The sequence below is a fragment of the Papaver somniferum genome, chromosome 6 (assembly GCF_003573695.1).
Source record: "Papaver somniferum cultivar HN1 chromosome 6, ASM357369v1, whole genome shotgun sequence".
Lineage (NCBI taxonomy): Eukaryota > Viridiplantae > Streptophyta > Magnoliopsida > Ranunculales > Papaveraceae > Papaver > Papaver somniferum.
Window position 1 is genome coordinate 178,816,085 of NC_039363.1, and position 17,860 is coordinate 178,833,944.

At 36.9% G+C, this 17,860-nt stretch overlaps 2 protein-coding genes across 3 annotated transcripts; both read right to left on the reverse strand.

Annotated features, from left to right (window-relative positions):
* Window positions 1-8,358: 8,358 nt before the first annotated feature.
* LOC113286486 lies at window positions 8,359-9,434 on the reverse strand. The gene is made up of 3 exons (XM_026535097.1): window positions 9,289-9,434; window positions 8,563-9,210; window positions 8,359-8,477 (listed from the first exon to the last, which is right to left on the reverse strand). Exons 1-2 carry the CDS (start codon window positions 9,424-9,426, stop codon window positions 8,635-8,637), a joined length of 714 nt encoding a protein of 237 aa, XP_026390882.1. The 5' UTR covers window positions 9,427-9,434; the 3' UTR covers window positions 8,359-8,477; window positions 8,563-8,634.
* Window positions 9,435-10,856: 1,422 nt separating this feature from the next.
* On the reverse strand, window positions 10,857-14,516 carry LOC113290271. Of its 2 annotated transcripts, none has more exons than XM_026539873.1 (4): window positions 14,374-14,516; window positions 12,149-13,925; window positions 11,671-11,973; window positions 10,857-11,568 (listed from the first exon to the last, which is right to left on the reverse strand). In XM_026539873.1, exons 2-4 carry the CDS (start codon window positions 13,881-13,883, stop codon window positions 11,381-11,383), a joined length of 2,226 nt encoding a protein of 741 aa, XP_026395658.1. In that variant the 5' UTR covers window positions 13,884-13,925; window positions 14,374-14,516; the 3' UTR covers window positions 10,857-11,380. The 2 variants fall into 2 exon arrangements, with proteins under 2 accessions (XP_026395658.1, XP_026395659.1); XM_026539874.1 differs by having other exon boundaries at window positions 11,440-11,568; window positions 11,645-11,973.
* Window positions 14,517-17,860: the final 3,344 nt, after the last annotated feature.

Below are 17,860 nucleotides of genomic sequence, written 5' to 3' on the forward strand. Positions count from 1 at the left end.
TGTTTTTAAAAGGATATGATTTCTAATTCAAAAAGGGCTTGCGGCGCAGCTTGTTGCGTGTTTGCCTGTTACGTCGATCTAATTATTATATTATTTTTAATTAGTAAAATACAAAAATAAAAAACAAATGCAAAAACTTCTTATAGTTGAGACCAAGCAACTAAACCTAGTTCACTTAGTTTCTTCAGTATCCCTGCGCTTCCGACATTCAATAAGTGCACACACTGGAACAATTCCTTTGGATCGTATTCCAAACAGTAAAGGAACAATAAATTTGTTTGGTAACAACTCTATTGATTCTTTCCAGATAAAGATATCTCAAGTCATATGCAAAGGCTCTTCAGTTTAAACTAATAATCTCCTTTTCCTGGTTAGATCAATCCAATCTCTATTATCTAAGTAATAAGATTCGGATTTGTAACAATCAAAATAGAACTCAAGAGAACTATTAGGTGTTACCAATTTCACACAACTAATCAATCGAATAAATCAAATTCTAGTTGGATCCCAGCCGATCAAGGTTTGCGCTACATAAAGATATGAGAAACCACTAAGAAATCTTCTTCGTCTTTAAATCTTCTTTAATCTTCAATTAAACCTGCACAACACCACTTGAATATCTTGTGATCAATCACGCACAGAACGGAGTATGTTAATAATGGATTATCACAAGATGTCTTTAGATCTACAAATAGTTCTAAAGATCCCTTCGACACTTCGATCTAGTTTGAGTAAATCTTATATCAAAAGAGAAGATTCTCAAGAATAAACAAACTAGGTGCAATCAAAGTTCAACAACTGTTAGTCAATCAAATCAATCGAAAACTAATAAACTGCAATTTTCTAGTTTCCCACCAACGGTACTCGTAGAGATTCTTGATCCCACAAAAGTCTTTAAACGAGCGGTTGTAAGAGATTTCGCCTAATTAGGGTACTTTCCTCTCCGGATAGACGGCTCCACCAGAAATAACAAAAAGATGAAGTTTGCCTGGATCTTAGGATAGTTTGCTAGAAATTGAAACTTAGGTATTTATAGACCAAGTATGATTGGACACCAAGGCATTTCCAAAACCGAAAGTATTCTCAAGATATCCAATACATGCCCAATCAGATTTTATAATTCCTGGAAATACTTTGTCTAATATTTTCCGAAATCTCTCAATAGAAAATATCCAATTAGTAAATGCACATTACTAATTTTTATTCTCTAGAGATATGCATTTAATTGCTGGTAATTAAAGCATATAAAACTAACAACCTTAATTAAAAGATTCTTAATATATTTCAGACCGGGATCTCCTTGAGTAATTAAGGAATAACTTTGAACAATAAAAGATAAGAGTTACTGTTCGTGTTCAAAGTATGTTGACATCTTTTCTTTTTAAATCATCTTTCATATTTACAATCTTGGAATCGATTATACCACACTTCCATACAAGTTTAGAATTAGTTCACCTGTATTCCAAGACAACTATGTGATTGATCAAATATCAAATCACAATCATGGATTCAGTCGGTTCTACCAATCTCTAGGATCTTTTATACCTTAATATGGAATACTTGTGATCGGGCACACAAGTCACCAAGACCGGTTACATCAGTTACCAAGATCGGTTACGTCAATTACTAGGACCGATTACCATGTACTCATAGTATTGCTTGTGATCGGTTACATAAGTCACTAGGATCGGTTATACCAATTACTAGGACCGGTTACACCAATTACAATGATCGATTACACAATTCTTTTGTCATCGGTCACACCAATTACTAGGATCGGTCACACCAATTACAAATATCGATTATACCATCTCAGGTGATTACTTAGGATCGACTACACTAATTAATAAAAACCAGTCATACTAAATCATAAGTCAGACACTGTGATTAGTTATACCAAGATACATAACAAGTTATGATCGGTTCTACTAACTCACACATATTGGTAATCCAAAGATATGCAATGAATAACAATACCAATAAGCCTAGCGATTTCCCTTTCAATTCATAAAACAAGTTCATGAATGTACTTCCTTTAAATAGTTCAAGTCAATATTACTAACCTCAAGAGGAAGGATGATTTCGTCGTTGTAGCTCGTTACTTCTTCACATTCTTCAGGTCTTCGAGTAATACTTGAATGTCTCATAATCCTATACTTTCTAGTCTAACCTATACGAAGTTGTCTCTAGTACATAATCAAGCGACTCTTAAATGAGTTTTGATTCACCAAAATATGACAACCAAACTTGACATACCAACGCTTGGTGGGTTCAACCGAGCTATGCTATAACACTCCTTTATCTTCGTTCTTGCATCCTTCTTTCTCTGTCGCGTGCATCTTCCCTTTCTTGTTCTCTTTCGCGCACTTCTCGTTCATATTCTCAGCGATTTTTTTGCACCTCTCTATTTCTTGTATGATGTTCTCTTCTTCGACTCGATGAGCTCCTACTTGTCTGAGTTTCTGTTTCCCCAGTATGAATTCGCGCCTGTATACCACCATTCATCCGGTTATTTTCCTCCGTTAACAAGGCGTTCTGCCGTGCCAAGTTTGCTCTTTCTTCCGCTAATTCTACATCTCTTGCTCTACTTCGTTCGAGTCCTTGCCTCAGATCTCTTTCAATTCGCCTGTCTTGTGTGAGACGTTCTCTTAACTGCTGAATGGTCAAATTGTCCTCATTGCCTGGATTTTCGTCTCCACCTTGCATCCCCTGATTCTCATCCTCCATTGTTTCAGTATCAGTTGTGTGTACAACACCTTCTTCGTAGATGATGCTCTCCTCGTTGTTATTCTACTGAGTTGGGTCTTGGGCGACAACATCGTTGTTCTGCTGTCCTGTTTCTATGATGAAGAGTAGGGTGTGGTTGCGATTCTGTCGTTCTAAACCCCGTCTTTTTATGCAGTTGAAATCTCGGTTTTATCTCTTACTCCTTTTCTTCTTGCAACTTTGTTGCTCTTTCGCGTAGCGATAACATGCCCTGCCCTTGAGGCAACTCGCACCATTCTGCTAGTGAGGGGTGTTCGTGAACGGGATTTGGTTGGTACTCAGTTACTGAGGAGGCACCTTAAGAAAGAATCTTGACAGAGTGTTCTTCGAAACTTTGAAAGGTAAAGGGTTCTTTGATAGAGACTTAGTGGTATGTTTATCGAAATTTCATGGTGGACCGAAAAACGAAAGAAATGAGAACAACAAGTAAACTTTGGAAAATTATGATTTCTAGCTACTAGCTAGCAGGTGAGGATGAATCCTCCCTGTCTCTAGAGCCAAAATATAGTTGCGGAAAATCCCACAACTACACCCTTTGTAATTATAATAACACAAAGTTTAAGTCATGTGAATCAAATCAAATATTAATGATATTATTCACCACTTTGACGCTAATATGATCTTCTCAAACAATTTGTATTAGATGTATAGTGCTCTTACAGTGAATTCAAGATGAGTTTGTGTACAACACTAGAGAAATACAAGATAAAAGCTAAGTTCTAATGGCTTGCTTCTTTTCTCTCCTGATAATTTTCTTAGCTGAATTATCTCAACTGATCTCTCTCTCTCTATCATTTTTGAGCCTTTATATAGGCGAACATAACAGTAGAAGACAACTATGGTTCACATGCAAGATCTCAGTTGACTGATTCTGTTTTTGTTTGTCTTATTCACCAGCCTTTGAGAGGTGTCTCTATTTATCGCGCTGCTACTTAATCCTTCGCACTTCTTTTGTAGAGATGATCATCGCGTTATCTTTATATGCAGCTGCTCTTCGCCTTATTTCCTGATAATTGGTGTTTTTTGTGCTTAAGGTTGTTTTGGTTAAAGCGAAGTTGTAAATTTGTCCTGAGCGATATTTCTCCCCTACAGTACTAACATAATTGATGCGACAAACTTTAGGTGCAGTACGTGGTGGTGGATAAGTATGAGTTGAAATTGGAGCCTGCTTATCCTCGACCATGCAGCAAACTTTGAAATTAGCATTTCTCTGTGTTTGGCTTTGAACGTGGCTGGTGAGATGAATGACGTTAAAGTATTTTAGGTTTATGCTATGGTAAATGAATGAAGTAAATGGAGCAAAAAAAATGAATGACGTAGATATAATTTGAGCCGATGTTAGTCTTTACTCTTTAGATTCTAGGCTAGAATTTCTAGCTAGCTATAACTACGGTAAATAAGTTTTTTTTTATTTATGGGATGAAGTGGTGGCATGGTGGAAGAGTCACGAACATGGACAAAGGATACTTTTAAGGCATAAAGGAATGGAGATAGAAAGTGATTTGTGTGTTCTCTGTAATGCTGATAGATAAAACGACAGATCATATGTTCTTGCATTGTCCTTATTCTTTTGAGGTATGAAACTACTTCATTAAAGCTTTTCGGATTTTGTGGCCAATGCCAAAATCATTATTTGATTTGTTTGAAGTTTGGACTACTAATGTTTTGAGAGGTAGAGGTGAATCAGTATGGAGGATTATCCACTATGCTATTTGTTGGAATGAATGAGAGAGTTTTTGGAGATAGAAAGAAGGAGGCGACTGAGATCATTGATCTTGTTAAACAACTCGTAGTTGTATGGTCTTGTGATTCTGATACTTTTAAGTTTGTCTCTCCTAATTTCATTTAGAATAATTGGGAGACTCTTATGTATGTGTAACTCACTTTACTTTTTGTAAAGTTTTTTTTTTCTCTTTAATATAACATTTTCCTCCGGAAAAAAAAAATTTATTTCATCACATTATTAAGGATGCAAAAGTAGTACATTTTGACATACAAAGAACAACAAGGACGGTTGACTTGTCGTTTCCGTTGACAAACAAAGAACCCTTGTCTCACTCGACTGATGGCACCCACATACTCAAAAACTGCACCCCTTACTAATTTTGGGATTGGGAATAGAGGATGCCTCCCATGGGGTTGTGGACCTGGTGGTTGTCTCACAGTAGATGTGAAATCATTCATCTTGGTAAGATGACACTGTCTCATCATGATCTAACTCTATATCTACCGGAAGATGCTACACCCATGGTTTTCAAAAGCGTACGCTTCACGTTTCGGAGCGTACGCTTCGCTTCAAATTTCAGTATTTCTCTCTGAAGCGGTCATGTGAAGCGCATCTTTCATGAAGCGTACGCTTCGCTTTAGATTTCAGCATTTCGCTTCGAAGCGGTCAGGTGAAGTGCGTTTTTTGACTTAGTCATAAACTCCTTTCCCGCCTATTTTTTAAAGCTTTTAAAAGATAAATATGAATGTTTTAATGGGAAATCAAAAACCCCACCTCCCATTCGCCTGAAGAAGGTTGAACTGGTGTGCACACGCTTTGTTATTGATAATAATTAGACTTATATAAAATTTATATGGATATCATCTTCCTAATAAATTTATAATTACTAGTTACGACTACTTTATTTATAAGAAAACATCTGCTTCAAACATCAACCATGAAGCGACGCTTCACGCTTCGACATACGCATCGCTTCCTAAAAATGAAAAACGCTTCACGCTCCGCTTCACGCTTTCAATACCTCACCTACTGACGGTTTCTCCTGCAAAATCTGTGGAGAGGGAGAATGGGGTAAAGTGGGGCCAGTGCATTTGTGTGCGGCGGGATTTGTCTCGGGATGAAATCTCGGTTCCTTTAGCATTCCGATATCTACCTCATAAGAGAGGAGTAGTGTAAGAATAAATAAATAAATGAATGCTTCTAAAAAGATCGGCCAAAAGGACGATCTAAAAACCGCATACACACAGAAATGGGTGTGAGTGGACCCTCCCTCCAAGGAATTATAGGGGGTGTAGGTTTTGTGGTCTCTATTTCTGTGTCTGCACGGTTTTTAGATCGTCCAAAAGGACGGTATGTTTAGAATTTTCATACATAAATATAGGACTGGTCTGATGTTAGCCCAAATTTAAAGAAAGTATCATCTTGTTCACCTTTTCTTACCTGGCTTAATTGGGATATACCCAAATTAATTGGGGTATACCTAATGAGACAAAACCCAAGACATTTTGAAGTAAAAGAAGCCACCCCTTAATCTTGTATTTTCTAAATGGTTAATATGCCCTTGTTTAATTAACACTAAAAATTCTGATTAGGTTAATTAATTGAGTTTAGATTAAAATTTTGAAAATGAAAATTCAGTAGATTAAAACTTTTATCTGTCTTATGAGTTCGATTTCGATCAAAAAATTTAGTTTTGAAAATATGCAAGGTCGGCAAGGTCTAGGTTTGAATAAGGTGTCGACGAATATCCGCCGGCTTGGTCGACGTTTGAATAAAATGTCGACTAAGATCTAGCCGGCATGGTCCGGGGATGAATAACACGCCGACCATTTTTTGGCCGGAATGGTCTTTGAATGAAGATTACGCCAACTATCTTGGGCCATCAATCTTACGGTCGGCATGTAAATATTTCCTACAATGCCGGCCATCATATAGACGGCATGCACATAATTTATAACACTGGAGGCTAACCTGTAGTCGGCATGCTAAGGATTTATAACTTTGCTGCGTACTTATACCAAACAGAAAACAGAATACGAGAAGATGTAATACACTTTATTCATGAAATTTTGGTTACTACATTGATTAAAAACATAAAATACAACTCCTTGTCGACGGAAAAACGAATGCACTTAGCATGTGCATCAAGCCTTTGAACTTCTAGGCGACCCTAGTGGACGAGTTATAATCTCGTGAGGGTTTACATAGAGATCTACCCACAAAACCTACACTAAAACCATCAATATTTGTTGGAGGAATCTCATTCATATCCGGGCTGCATGAAGTCCGGGGCATACTCCGGGATTTTGGAGACCATGAATTCATAGCTTGCATCGAATGTGAATGCTTCCCCCTTTTCCTCCAAGTAGCACGCTTTCACGGCTTCATGCTACAAAAACAAAACACAAACTTAATTTGTTAGCGGTGTTTAGTAGGAAGATCAAACAACATGGATCACGTAAAATAAACCACAAAAACACTTACAAATTGTTCAATGGACAAGTTGAAGTTGGTAGCGTTGAAAATCCGGGGTTGGAGAGCTAAAAAAGCGAGTATAGCATTTTCAATGACTAAGTGCCTATCATGCACTTGTTGCAGAATTCTTCCATTCGGATTCCCAAACTCTTGCCTAAATTTGTTGTGCACCCTAGCCCAAAAGGTTACGTCATCCACCCTTACGGAGGACTCATGTCTAACTCGAGTTTTCGCGTACCACGCTTTGGTGATTGCAAAATCTTCGTTTGTATCAAATGAAGCAATTGTTGTATGTAGAGAGTTATTGGGTGAGTTAGGTGGAATGTATGATGATATGAGCTTTGGAGAGTATATGCAAATAGTTGTGTGTTGTTTTGTAGAGATAAGTAGTGTATTTATAGGATGATGGTTAAATTTGGCCGTTATAGTGCCTAAGTACAAGTCAATCAATGAAATTGTACTTGCAAAAAATTTGAATTTTGAATTCACCGGCGAGGTTTGTTTTCCCCGGTATGCCGACTAGGTCTGGCCGGCAGGGTGGAAATTTTGCTACCATGCCGACCTTATGACTTTTAGGCATCAGGAGAACATTTTTTTCTGTGTATCCACCGACAATGTATTTTGACATTTTCATGCCGACTATGATAAGGACGGAAAGGTAGAAATTTTATTATCATGTCGACCTTATGACTTTTAGGCATCAGTAGAACATGTAATTTTCTGTGTATCCGCCGGCAATATATTTTGATATTTGTATGCCGGCTACGGCCCGCAGGGTAGAAATTTTCTTACCATGCCGACCTTATGACTTTTAGGCATCAGGAGAACATGCAATTTTCTGTTTAACCCTCAGAACGGTATTTGGTCCCTAGCGTTCCGGCTTTGATGTGGTCGGCAAGGAACATATTTTTTAACCTTGCCGGCCCTGGTGTGCAAATAATTTATGGTGTCAGGGCCGGCAGTCTGACAGTTCAAAACCTTGCCGGCCCTGGTGTGGTCGGCAATGTAACTTAAAAAAAGCATGCCGGCATAAGTATTGAAATTTTACATAGCTAAACAAACCATTCATTCAACAACTAGAAATCCAGCACTTGTTGTCCAAAATACTAAAACATGTCCCATAAACCTTTAAAAAAACATTTGTCCACCCGTTAACCTTAACATTTGTCCAACACAACATAAAAAAATAAAATAGAGACTGCATTCATTCACCACCACGACCACAACCCCGACCCCGACCCCGTTTAGGAACACCACCGCTACTACTACCTTCACCACCATGACCACTACGGGTCCTCTTTTTGTCAGCATTCATCTTGGCTTGTGCTTCCCTCCGGGCTTTTTCTTCCCTCTTTACTTCAGCATCAGCTTGCTTGAAAATTTCAGTAGCATCCCCATTGTCAACATTGCTAGCAAAGTCAATGTGCTTGTTTTTCTCCTCAATCGACAAAGGCTCTCATCTTTCTCTCGCGCAACACATCACCCTCATAAGGCTCTTCAAATGCTCCTTCTATTTTCAAATAAACAACAAACAATTAATAGAATGATTTGATAATGTAAACTTAAAACAGTAAGAGCAACTCTAAAATACTTACAAAGAACTTAAGACTTGTTGCTGGGTCTTTCGATGCCAACTTCCTCATACGAGCCAAATCTTCATCAGTCATTTACCTAATCACAGTAGGACGAGCCCAACCCAAGTACCATGTCATGTATTTCTCACTAGCTTCATGACCGGTGGTCACCTCGTCCAAAAGAGTCACATCGATGTTACGGCCACGTCTACCGTCCCGATGTTCTTGAGCTGGCGATAGAGCGTAAGAGACGTTAATAATTTTTTGGGACGTGGTGCAGTCATCCCTTGACACAGTAAAGAACGACTTATCTTCATCGATATGAGGTTCTTCTTGGATGTAACCAAATAGTCGCATTACCCGATGTGGATCGTACATTGAATATCCAGTGGTGGTCAACAATAAGGGTCCATAGTATAATGCAACTTCATCTCTCCTTTGGATTAAACCCTGATTTCTAGCATCTCGATACGGATCAAATATCACCTCCTCCGCAGTAAATTTGTCGATGGCGATTCGGAGTTTGATAAGATTTTGCGGCATTTCCTTATCCTGAGTACCCTTAAAATTGTACCTTTGCGTTATTGGCTTATCAACCGCAACATTCGCATCCACTTTGATGTAGGAGTTTGCTTTCACCAAAGAAGAGAAGTGCTCATATATCCAAACCTATGCAAAAAAAAAGTTTAGTAAGAATCTTATCTTACGAGAATTTTGCAAGTATAATGATTTAAACAATAAAATTACCTGGAAGAGACATATGTTTCCGTTAACTTGCGCAGTGAGTGCCCTAGAACCCTTTATCAACTCATTGTTCAAGAAGGAGACCACCGCAGTAACCCAAGAATACTCATGCATCTTATCTAAAGGATTCAATAGTTGCATATAACTGGCGTCGATCAAGCATCCGGAACTGTCGGGGAAGATACATTTGCCCAGGACGTATAGCAAATAAGCTGACGTATAGCAAAACCAGTCGGCAAGGTCCATTACTAACACACTGACGACCAATAAACAGCCGGCTTGGTTTTATCCAAATACCATTCCGACTTTAAAATTCAAGGCATCAGGAGACGCAAACTATTTTCAAAACAGCCGGCAGGGTAAAAAACTATAACACACCGACGAAAAAAAACTGACGCCGGCACGCTCCTAGGTTGAATAACTTGCCGACCCTGCAAGTACCAGTTACAGGTATTCAACAGCCGGCAAGATCTTCAACATAAGAGCCTGCTGGCCAAACCCTAAATATGAACAGTCGGCAAGGTCGATAACATAATATCTTGCCGACATCGCAACTGCCAATTCACAATTTCGATTTTTCTGACTTAATTTGACATGCAAACATGATATTGAACTACTAGAGTGAGTTTAAGTATGCCCTTACTTTCTTAATCGCGCCATTTCTCGTGTTTCAGCGGCTACAAATTCTTCTTCTTTGAACCGTTTTTTTCTTCACTTTCTTTTGAACCAAACTTGCAATTCCAGGGTTATACTCATTGGGTTTTCGATTAGCGTCTTTCATACGAGTAGCTTTACGTCTTGGCGGATCCATTGTGGAAGATTAATCAGAGTTTTCGAATCGACGATTTCGATGAATTAATCGACGAGTTTCGAGTTTTGATGGAGAAGAAGAAGAGAGCTGGTATGGTTGTGGAGGAGGAGAAGAAGATGAAATGAAAATAATAAAACTGATTTAGGGTAATAGGATTATAAAGGGTAAGGGTATTTTTGTAACTTACCTATTAGGACTCCCCCTAAAATCTTTAAAAAAAAGTCCACTTAAAATTGGGTATACCCCAATCAAACCAGGTTTTCTTATAAGCAACAAATACCATACCACTGCAGTTGGGTGAGCTGTGATCAATGTTTAAAAAACGAGTTTGAACCTATGGCATTATATTACGATTTTCACTGGTTTCTGGTGACAATGACTACTCACTGTTCGATAAGGTATAAGTTGAAGAGGCTAAGTTTTGAAAAATGTATCTGAAATTGAACCTAGAAATGAGTTTGAGAAATCAAAAACTGTTAATTGTTAGTCAGTGGAAACCTCAATGTCATTGTCTTGACGTAATCACGGGAAAATAAACAATTGATTGGTTATATAATCCTCAAAATCTTTTTATGGCTCTTTACATATGTACACTAAAATGTTAATTATACCCCCTTCAATTGCAAAAGTTAGCCAAAATTCAGTTAGAAATCTCCTTTTCAGAATAGTTTATACGTCTAATAATTCTCAGAAAGAAAAAAAACAAACAAGATTTTTATAGTATTTTTCTGTGTAACATTCTAGACATTTTTTGCTTTCTTTCTGTTCTTTGAGTTTCATTTCCATAATGTTTTTCAAAAAATAAATTAAAAAATAAATCCAACATCAGTTTATTCACAAAAAAAAATTCAGTGTGAAATATCACCAGCCCTTGCAAATGCATTCTATAATGGGTTATGCCGGGTAATACCTAATGCAAGGAAATTCCCTAATGCAGCGGAGTCATCCGCAAATACGACGAGGGAACGGATGAAATCAGAAGTACTCGGATGGCAAGAGAGAGTGAGCCGGAGCCCCATGTTTTTCCCTTTTAGACTCGTAGTCTTGTTTGTCATATGAAGTACTAATGGATACACTGTACATAGTAGCTAGGCGCAGGTAGTTAGGAAGCCGGACATCGAAAAGTAAACAAGCATTTAACGAGGATCCCAGTCCGTAAAGGGAATTCCAACTGTACAGAAAATCACACAATTACCTCAGGATGATAAACCTTAAGCCACTGGAGCGCTAACGACTTAACCCTTCGAGATAACACTTCCGATGTAGCAGACTTCCTCAAGTAAATTAGATCATTTCTCTCTCCTTCCACGATGTCCAAAGCAAGGCAGATAGCATCAACTCCTGCAAAACCTTTCGAATACCACGAAACATCTTGATGCCCATTGAAGCACAAGCTGAAAATAGAACAAGGTAGGCCAAGGAGTGGCATCCCCTGAAGTGACTCCTTAGATACATTTTTTGAAATTCCATTCCTGTTAAATATTCAGACTAATTATGTACATATATTACCACAAGATTTTGTCTACTAAAGATTTAGATACGGAATACCTTAATCTAAGCACCATCATGTGCACCTGTTGACTCTTTCTCGTCTCCTCCAACCCGTTCATCCATTGGATCCATCTCTTCAAGAAATATACCTCTGTAATCTGTGCTTGAAATAGATACAGGATTTTGCAACCGAAGATTATGATGTACAAATGTGAGGTCTGTCAACTGTTTTTGCTCTGTACAGTTCCTTCCATTCATATGTAGTTGCTCAGATAGACTCCTTCTCAGACCATATCTTAAGGCACCAGTACACGTCTGACTTAAAATTCTTATAGCAAAATTTTGCAGTTCAGGGCATTCACCTCCATACAAGTACCACCACTTCTCTACATGCAGAGAAGCAATCACATTTTAAATATCTGATCCAATTAAATATATAAAGATTGGCAAGTAGTGACCAGTGAACTGTCGGTTAGAAGATGTCTTATTATCCTAAGATTAACAAAAAGAAAAATAAAACTGAACCCACAATAAGGAAACAAGAGTTGAGAATTTTCAAACCTGGAGAAAGCATCGTTCTTTGATCAATAGCATCTCCGCTGCCAAAAGAACCACGAGACACTATATACTCATCCAACTGTAATAATATTAAATATCGAGCACGTTTATCCTCTACCATTCGCTCGATGCAGTCTGTAAGCCCGTCCTTCATCTCATCATCTTCATTGAAATCTTTAGAGTAAAAGAGACTCGGATTTAAAAAGAAGGCAGCAGAATGGATAGGGCTACGGAGTTGGTTATTCCAGATCCCATCAAATACTGTCCAGAAAGGCTGATATTTGATTTTCTGGTCTTTATAATTCTCTTTTATGGCCTCCTTTACTTGGTCCATTCTTGCATATATGTATCCCAACTGGGGTTTACTATCTCCTCCACTAATTAGATGCAGAGCACGTATGAGTGGAAGACTTCCCTTCAAAAGCATCTGGGCTTCAGTCCAGAAAGACGACACTCCAGTGACTAAATCAGTCACATGCGTTCCATCAGCTGTTGAAGCTAGGGCTGAGCTCTTCCATTCTAACGAACTAAACATGATCTTCAAATTATTCTTTTGAGACTCAATCCTCTCCAGTATTAGAAACGGCGTCAGTGACCTAATCCTCCTACAACTGACTAGCTCCACCCCAGAAGTATGTTTCTTCATAAGCTTCAAAACTGTCTCATGAGTGTAAATGAACTTTGTAATATCCTTTGCCATATCAAGTACACCTCTCCAAGGATCCAGCATTCCTATATTCTCCAAGATGAGGCCTATGCATTGAGCGGCACAAACAGTCCAAGATATAGTCCTGTATTTTTCCGTCAACCTTTTGCCCACTGCGTTCAGTGAACCAAGAGTAGTATATGAGATTATTTGAACAACATTCTGTACCCCGACCTCCTCAATAACTCCACTTAACAATGTGATCATGGCTACCACATCTCCTATAATATCTGACACGTCAGCAGACTTCATAAATATGGGACCCCGTGGGCTATCAACCACAAAATGAATGAAATTTCTCCCTTTCCCATCCATCCACCCATCCAGCAATATACTACATCCAGTGCTTCCCCATGAATGCACAACTTCTCGCACATACTCTTGCACTGCTCTCAGTTCTTCTTGCAGAATCCACCCCTTGAGGTCATTACAGTTAGGCACCTTATACACCGCGGATCCACGTCCAACAAAAGCACGTATCATTTTCTGGAATGTAGGGGAGTTTGCAGCACTAAAGTCTATACCCTTTTCGAAAAAGAATCTGCCAATACACCTTTGGATTTGCTTGGATGAGTTATCTTCAGCTTCTTTTTCAATCTTCCTTGTGCTGAGTGCATTTGATTGTTCGGGGTTAATCAAACTCCGTGCCATCTCATCTTTCTTTTTTAATCCAGACTCAATTATAGTGCACTGGTTTCTCTTCCTTGACAAACTGGGTTGACTGGAAACATGGTTGCCTTTTTGCTTATGGGAGTCGTCGTTGGACCCGTACTTCGTCTTCGGTAGACCACGCGATTCGAGAGATTTAAGAAATTTGGTGTTCCTTCTTTCCATTACGTCCTTTTTCATTTGTACCTTCACATCCTCTGGAACTTTGAGACAATGTAATACATCTATACCTATTCCTCCCAAGTGTTCCTTAAGACGAGGACGACCAGCTATCTCCTTCCCACAGTAATTGCACCTAACTCGCTGTCTTTTTATATCAACAACAGTATAGTGTACGTCTGTAACCACTGCGCGCGGAGCCATTCGCCTAAATTGGAATGCCCTGCCAAATTTACTTTCCCAGTCCTGCATTAATATATGAGGTTTATTACCACTAAATTCATTCATAATCAGAATTAATAAGTGCAAGACCTCAACCCAGATATCATATCATGAAATGGGAATCAAAATGAACATGCATGTCAATTTGTTTGGTATAAATCATCAAGGCATTGTCATCAATGACATTATACAGTCCATAGAAGTTCACGAGTCTAACTATTGAAACTGTGATTTACCCAGTAAAAGGTAGTGCAGTGCATGTAGACAAGATTCATGAGGGTATTGTGAGAGAAAATGTAAGAAAATTAAAACCCAACCCAATTATTAATTTCTGATGAACTCATAACCCTAAATTGAAATTAGCAAATTATACCCTATATAAGGCAAAGCAGAAGTTAACATTTCTTTCTTGATATACTTATTTTACTACTACTCCATGAGAAAACCATCAAAAATATATGAAATGACTTACTTGAAACCAAGCTCTGAGTGGAATTGAAGTAAGAGGAGGAGACCAATGGAAGTATGTTTCACTGTAGCAACAAGATTACTGCTTGAAGAAGTGCAGTAAAGAAGAAACAAACTAGAGACGAAGGGGGTGATAAAGAGGTACAACGAACGAATCAGAAAATGAGTCTGGATTTTTTAATTGGAAAAGCTGTCTCTTTGTTTTCTCCTGCTTGTGGTCAAAGTTAAGGGAACTCGGTTGACCGGTTAATGAATAATTAACTGGGTTGACCGGTTGATTCTCAGAAGTCTAATGGGATAGAGAATGCGCTCCGGGTAAGCCGCATTTCATACGAGTCTTTTGGATGGAATTTTTTTTACTCGCGCCCTAGTCGAATACTTTTTATCCAACTGAGTAATAATTCTTCATTTTGTAAACGACCTTTAGTCGATACTGTTAATACATGTAGGTCTTGTAGATATGGTTTCCGAGCCTTGGCTTTTTCAACATTGGGTAAACTCGGGGACGATATTATAGACTTTTTGAAGAGAATGAAGTACTATATTGCTAGCCACGATACCAACATCAAAATTGGAAATGTCATTTTCCATAAAATAAGATTAGTCATTCAAAAAGGGGTCGGTGCCCAGCTAATGGCTAGACTTTCGGTTAACTTCTTGTAAACTCTTTGTTCATTTGTAATCAAAAATAACTGTACATATCTTATTGACATGGAATAAAAATTTAAATTAAAATCGATATATTGTTAATTAATGTAAAAGTAACTTTTTTTTTTGATGGAAGAGGATAATATCTCAAATTTTCATTAATATGAAATTGCTAACAATAACACTGATTACGTCAATGAACGGATTAACAAGAAGAGTACAACGTTTACATAATTCCAAACTTAAAGATACGAATGATGAAAAATTGACTAAATATACATAATCCGACAAGGAATTAAGTGTCATTTTAATGGGATTTACCCATTTTGTTTGATCATCAATGGTTCGAAACCATTGTAAGATGTTCACCGTAGAACTTAGATTCTTCCATAAAGAGAAAGTGATATGCTCAAATTATTCCGATCGTTTTCGATGTTTGTTGATCTTGTCTCCAGAAGAACTGATCAATAAGTTGTTAAAAAAGATCGTCATTGATAAAGTGATCGATGATAACGCAGCACCACGAAAATGCGGCTTTAAGGCTATGATAAATCACCAGAACGGTGTATTGGAAATCTGGATTGCAATAGTATGCCATCCACTTTTATTTATTAAGATACTAGGCCTTTACATGTGACGTAACGACACGGGACTTGATCATTGTCTATTTTGTTCATCGTAAAAATTATGCCACCAAAACTCATTAACACCTCCCGATTGCATCAACTTGTTTATTTATTTTTTGAATTGGGCTTCAACATAGGTACAACAGTGTAAAACGGTTGGTAAAAGGATGGAACCCCAAATCAATCACATTTTCAAACATTGCTCATATTCATATTCCACATAAACATTTCTCATATTCACATTCCACATAGAACTTGAAATTGTCATGATTAAGTAGTACAAATATGCCTTATTGAGAGGATTTAGTTGTTTAATCCCGTATATCTTCAAAATTTCCAGTTTAATTAGATAAAAAAAAACAAATATTACCTCAGTAATGATAAATGTTCTCTTAGATTAAGTAGTACAAATATAGTTAATCTTTACAAATTTATGTTTTGTAATTCATACGATCCTTTAGGACAAAAATGGTTAGTCTTTAACCAATTCCTCAAAATCCTATGGACCTATGCGTAGTAGAACACCACTTCATTCACTTCTTCAAAACAAAGTAGTGTCCTACTTCGAAAAGAAATAAATCATCAAAGGTCGTTCACCAAATTTGTAATAAAACTGAAAACACAAAATTACTTCAAAATCAATCAGATTAATCTTACAAAATCGGTTAGCTTCAGGAATTACTTTTCTCTCTTTGGTGATATAAATTATTCCAAATTTACATAGATTTATGTTTATTCATTTTCCCAAAGTTTAATAATTTGTAATTTTTGATCCATTTGTTTTATTATCTTCTCTCTTTACTTGTTATCATGTATTATTTCTCAATGATGCATAATCACATGAAGTCGAGGATAAATGGCAGAAACAAAAATCATGGCAAAAAAAAGGGAATAAAGAGAGATATAAGAAACTAAATCAATTTACAATTGGTTCGCATGTAGCCTTGTATATGGTCAAAAAATTTTATATAAGATTCATCTTCTTTCCTGCCCGAACCGACAAATCTTAAAACTACAGCTATTGATATATATTCTCCTTGTAAAATCTCACCTTTAATATTTATTTTAATTTAAAAAATAAAAAGAGAAAAGGAAAACAAATTTTAAAACTAATATCAAAAAAAAAAAAATTAACCAAGAGTAACTAAATAGTTTATCTATCTTAGGACACCTTTCACATCCTACTACTACTACTTCTTCCACCACCACCACCACCATTAGCGTCATCATTCCACCATTTTCACCAACTCCCACCACCATTACCACAACACCGATCCACCACCCCCGCCGACTATCATAACCACCACTAATGCTTACTGACTTAATGTAAAATAAATTTATTATGTATTGTATCGATGAAAATATATTTATTTGATTAATTCAAGAAACATTTATTATGAAATACCAATAAAACGTTTATTATTGAAAGTTAATTAATCATTTTATAACCGTAGATTTAGCTTTCCCAAGAATGAATCCATAGTGTCTTTTATCTTACCTAATTGTTCGACCTTTCTTTGTTTTATTAATTTCTTTAGTTATTCAGTCGCGCTGTAGCGGCACGGCCTTCATAATAAGTTAAAATATTATGTCAATTTTAACCCTTGTATAAACTAACTATTGTTGTCCATGTTTTAACAATTATTTTATTATCAAATAATTGAGAAACTAAATCAAGGGTAATTAACTATGCGTACTTGAAAATAAGTAATTTTCAACAGCTATTGATTTATCTGCTTTTAGGCGCGTGTAGAGGTGGGGATATGCGCATTCCTATAATTAAATATGCGTATTTACTTAAAAAGCAGACATGGTTTAGTTGATAATTTCAAAAATATGTCTGCTTTTTTCATTTGTATTAGCTAATAAAAATTTATTTATCATCATAATTAGTAGAATAATTTATATATTATCATTTTTAATTTGACATTTAACAAAATATTGTCATGGCTAATTAATAGACTATTTATTATGAAAAATTATGGAATCTTAATGACGTGATAACTTTTGTCCGTTAGATGCATTTCTAATCTCAACCACAACCATCACTTATGACAAACGACTATATCCCTAGATTTATCTATTGTGAGGACAAATATGAACCGCCACTTACATAGGCAAAGTTATCCAAACTATTCTCTATATTCTTGATGATAATAATAAGAAAGTGAAGTAACAAAATATTAATATTGACCTCATTTAATGGGATTGCATAAA

Coding starts and splice junctions, on each gene's coding strand:
- LOC113286486 (XM_026535097.1), bottom strand. CDS start 9,426: ATGCAACTATTGAATCCTTTAGATAAGATGCATGAGTATTCTTGGGTT. Junction 9,211..9,288: donor GAAACATATGTCTCTTCCAG/GTAATTTTATTG, acceptor TTTTTTGCATAG/GTTTGGATATATGAGCACTT.
- LOC113290271 (XM_026539873.1), bottom strand. CDS start 13,883: ATGGCTCCGCGCGCAGTGGTTACAGACGTACACTATACTGTTGTTGAT. Junction 11,974..12,148: donor AAGAACGATGCTTTCTCCAG/GTTTGAAAATTC, acceptor CTCTGCATGTAG/AGAAGTGGTGGTACTTGTAT. Junction 11,569..11,670: donor AGACGAGAAAGAGTCAACAG/GTGCACATGATG, acceptor AATATTTAACAG/GAATGGAATTTCAAAAAATG.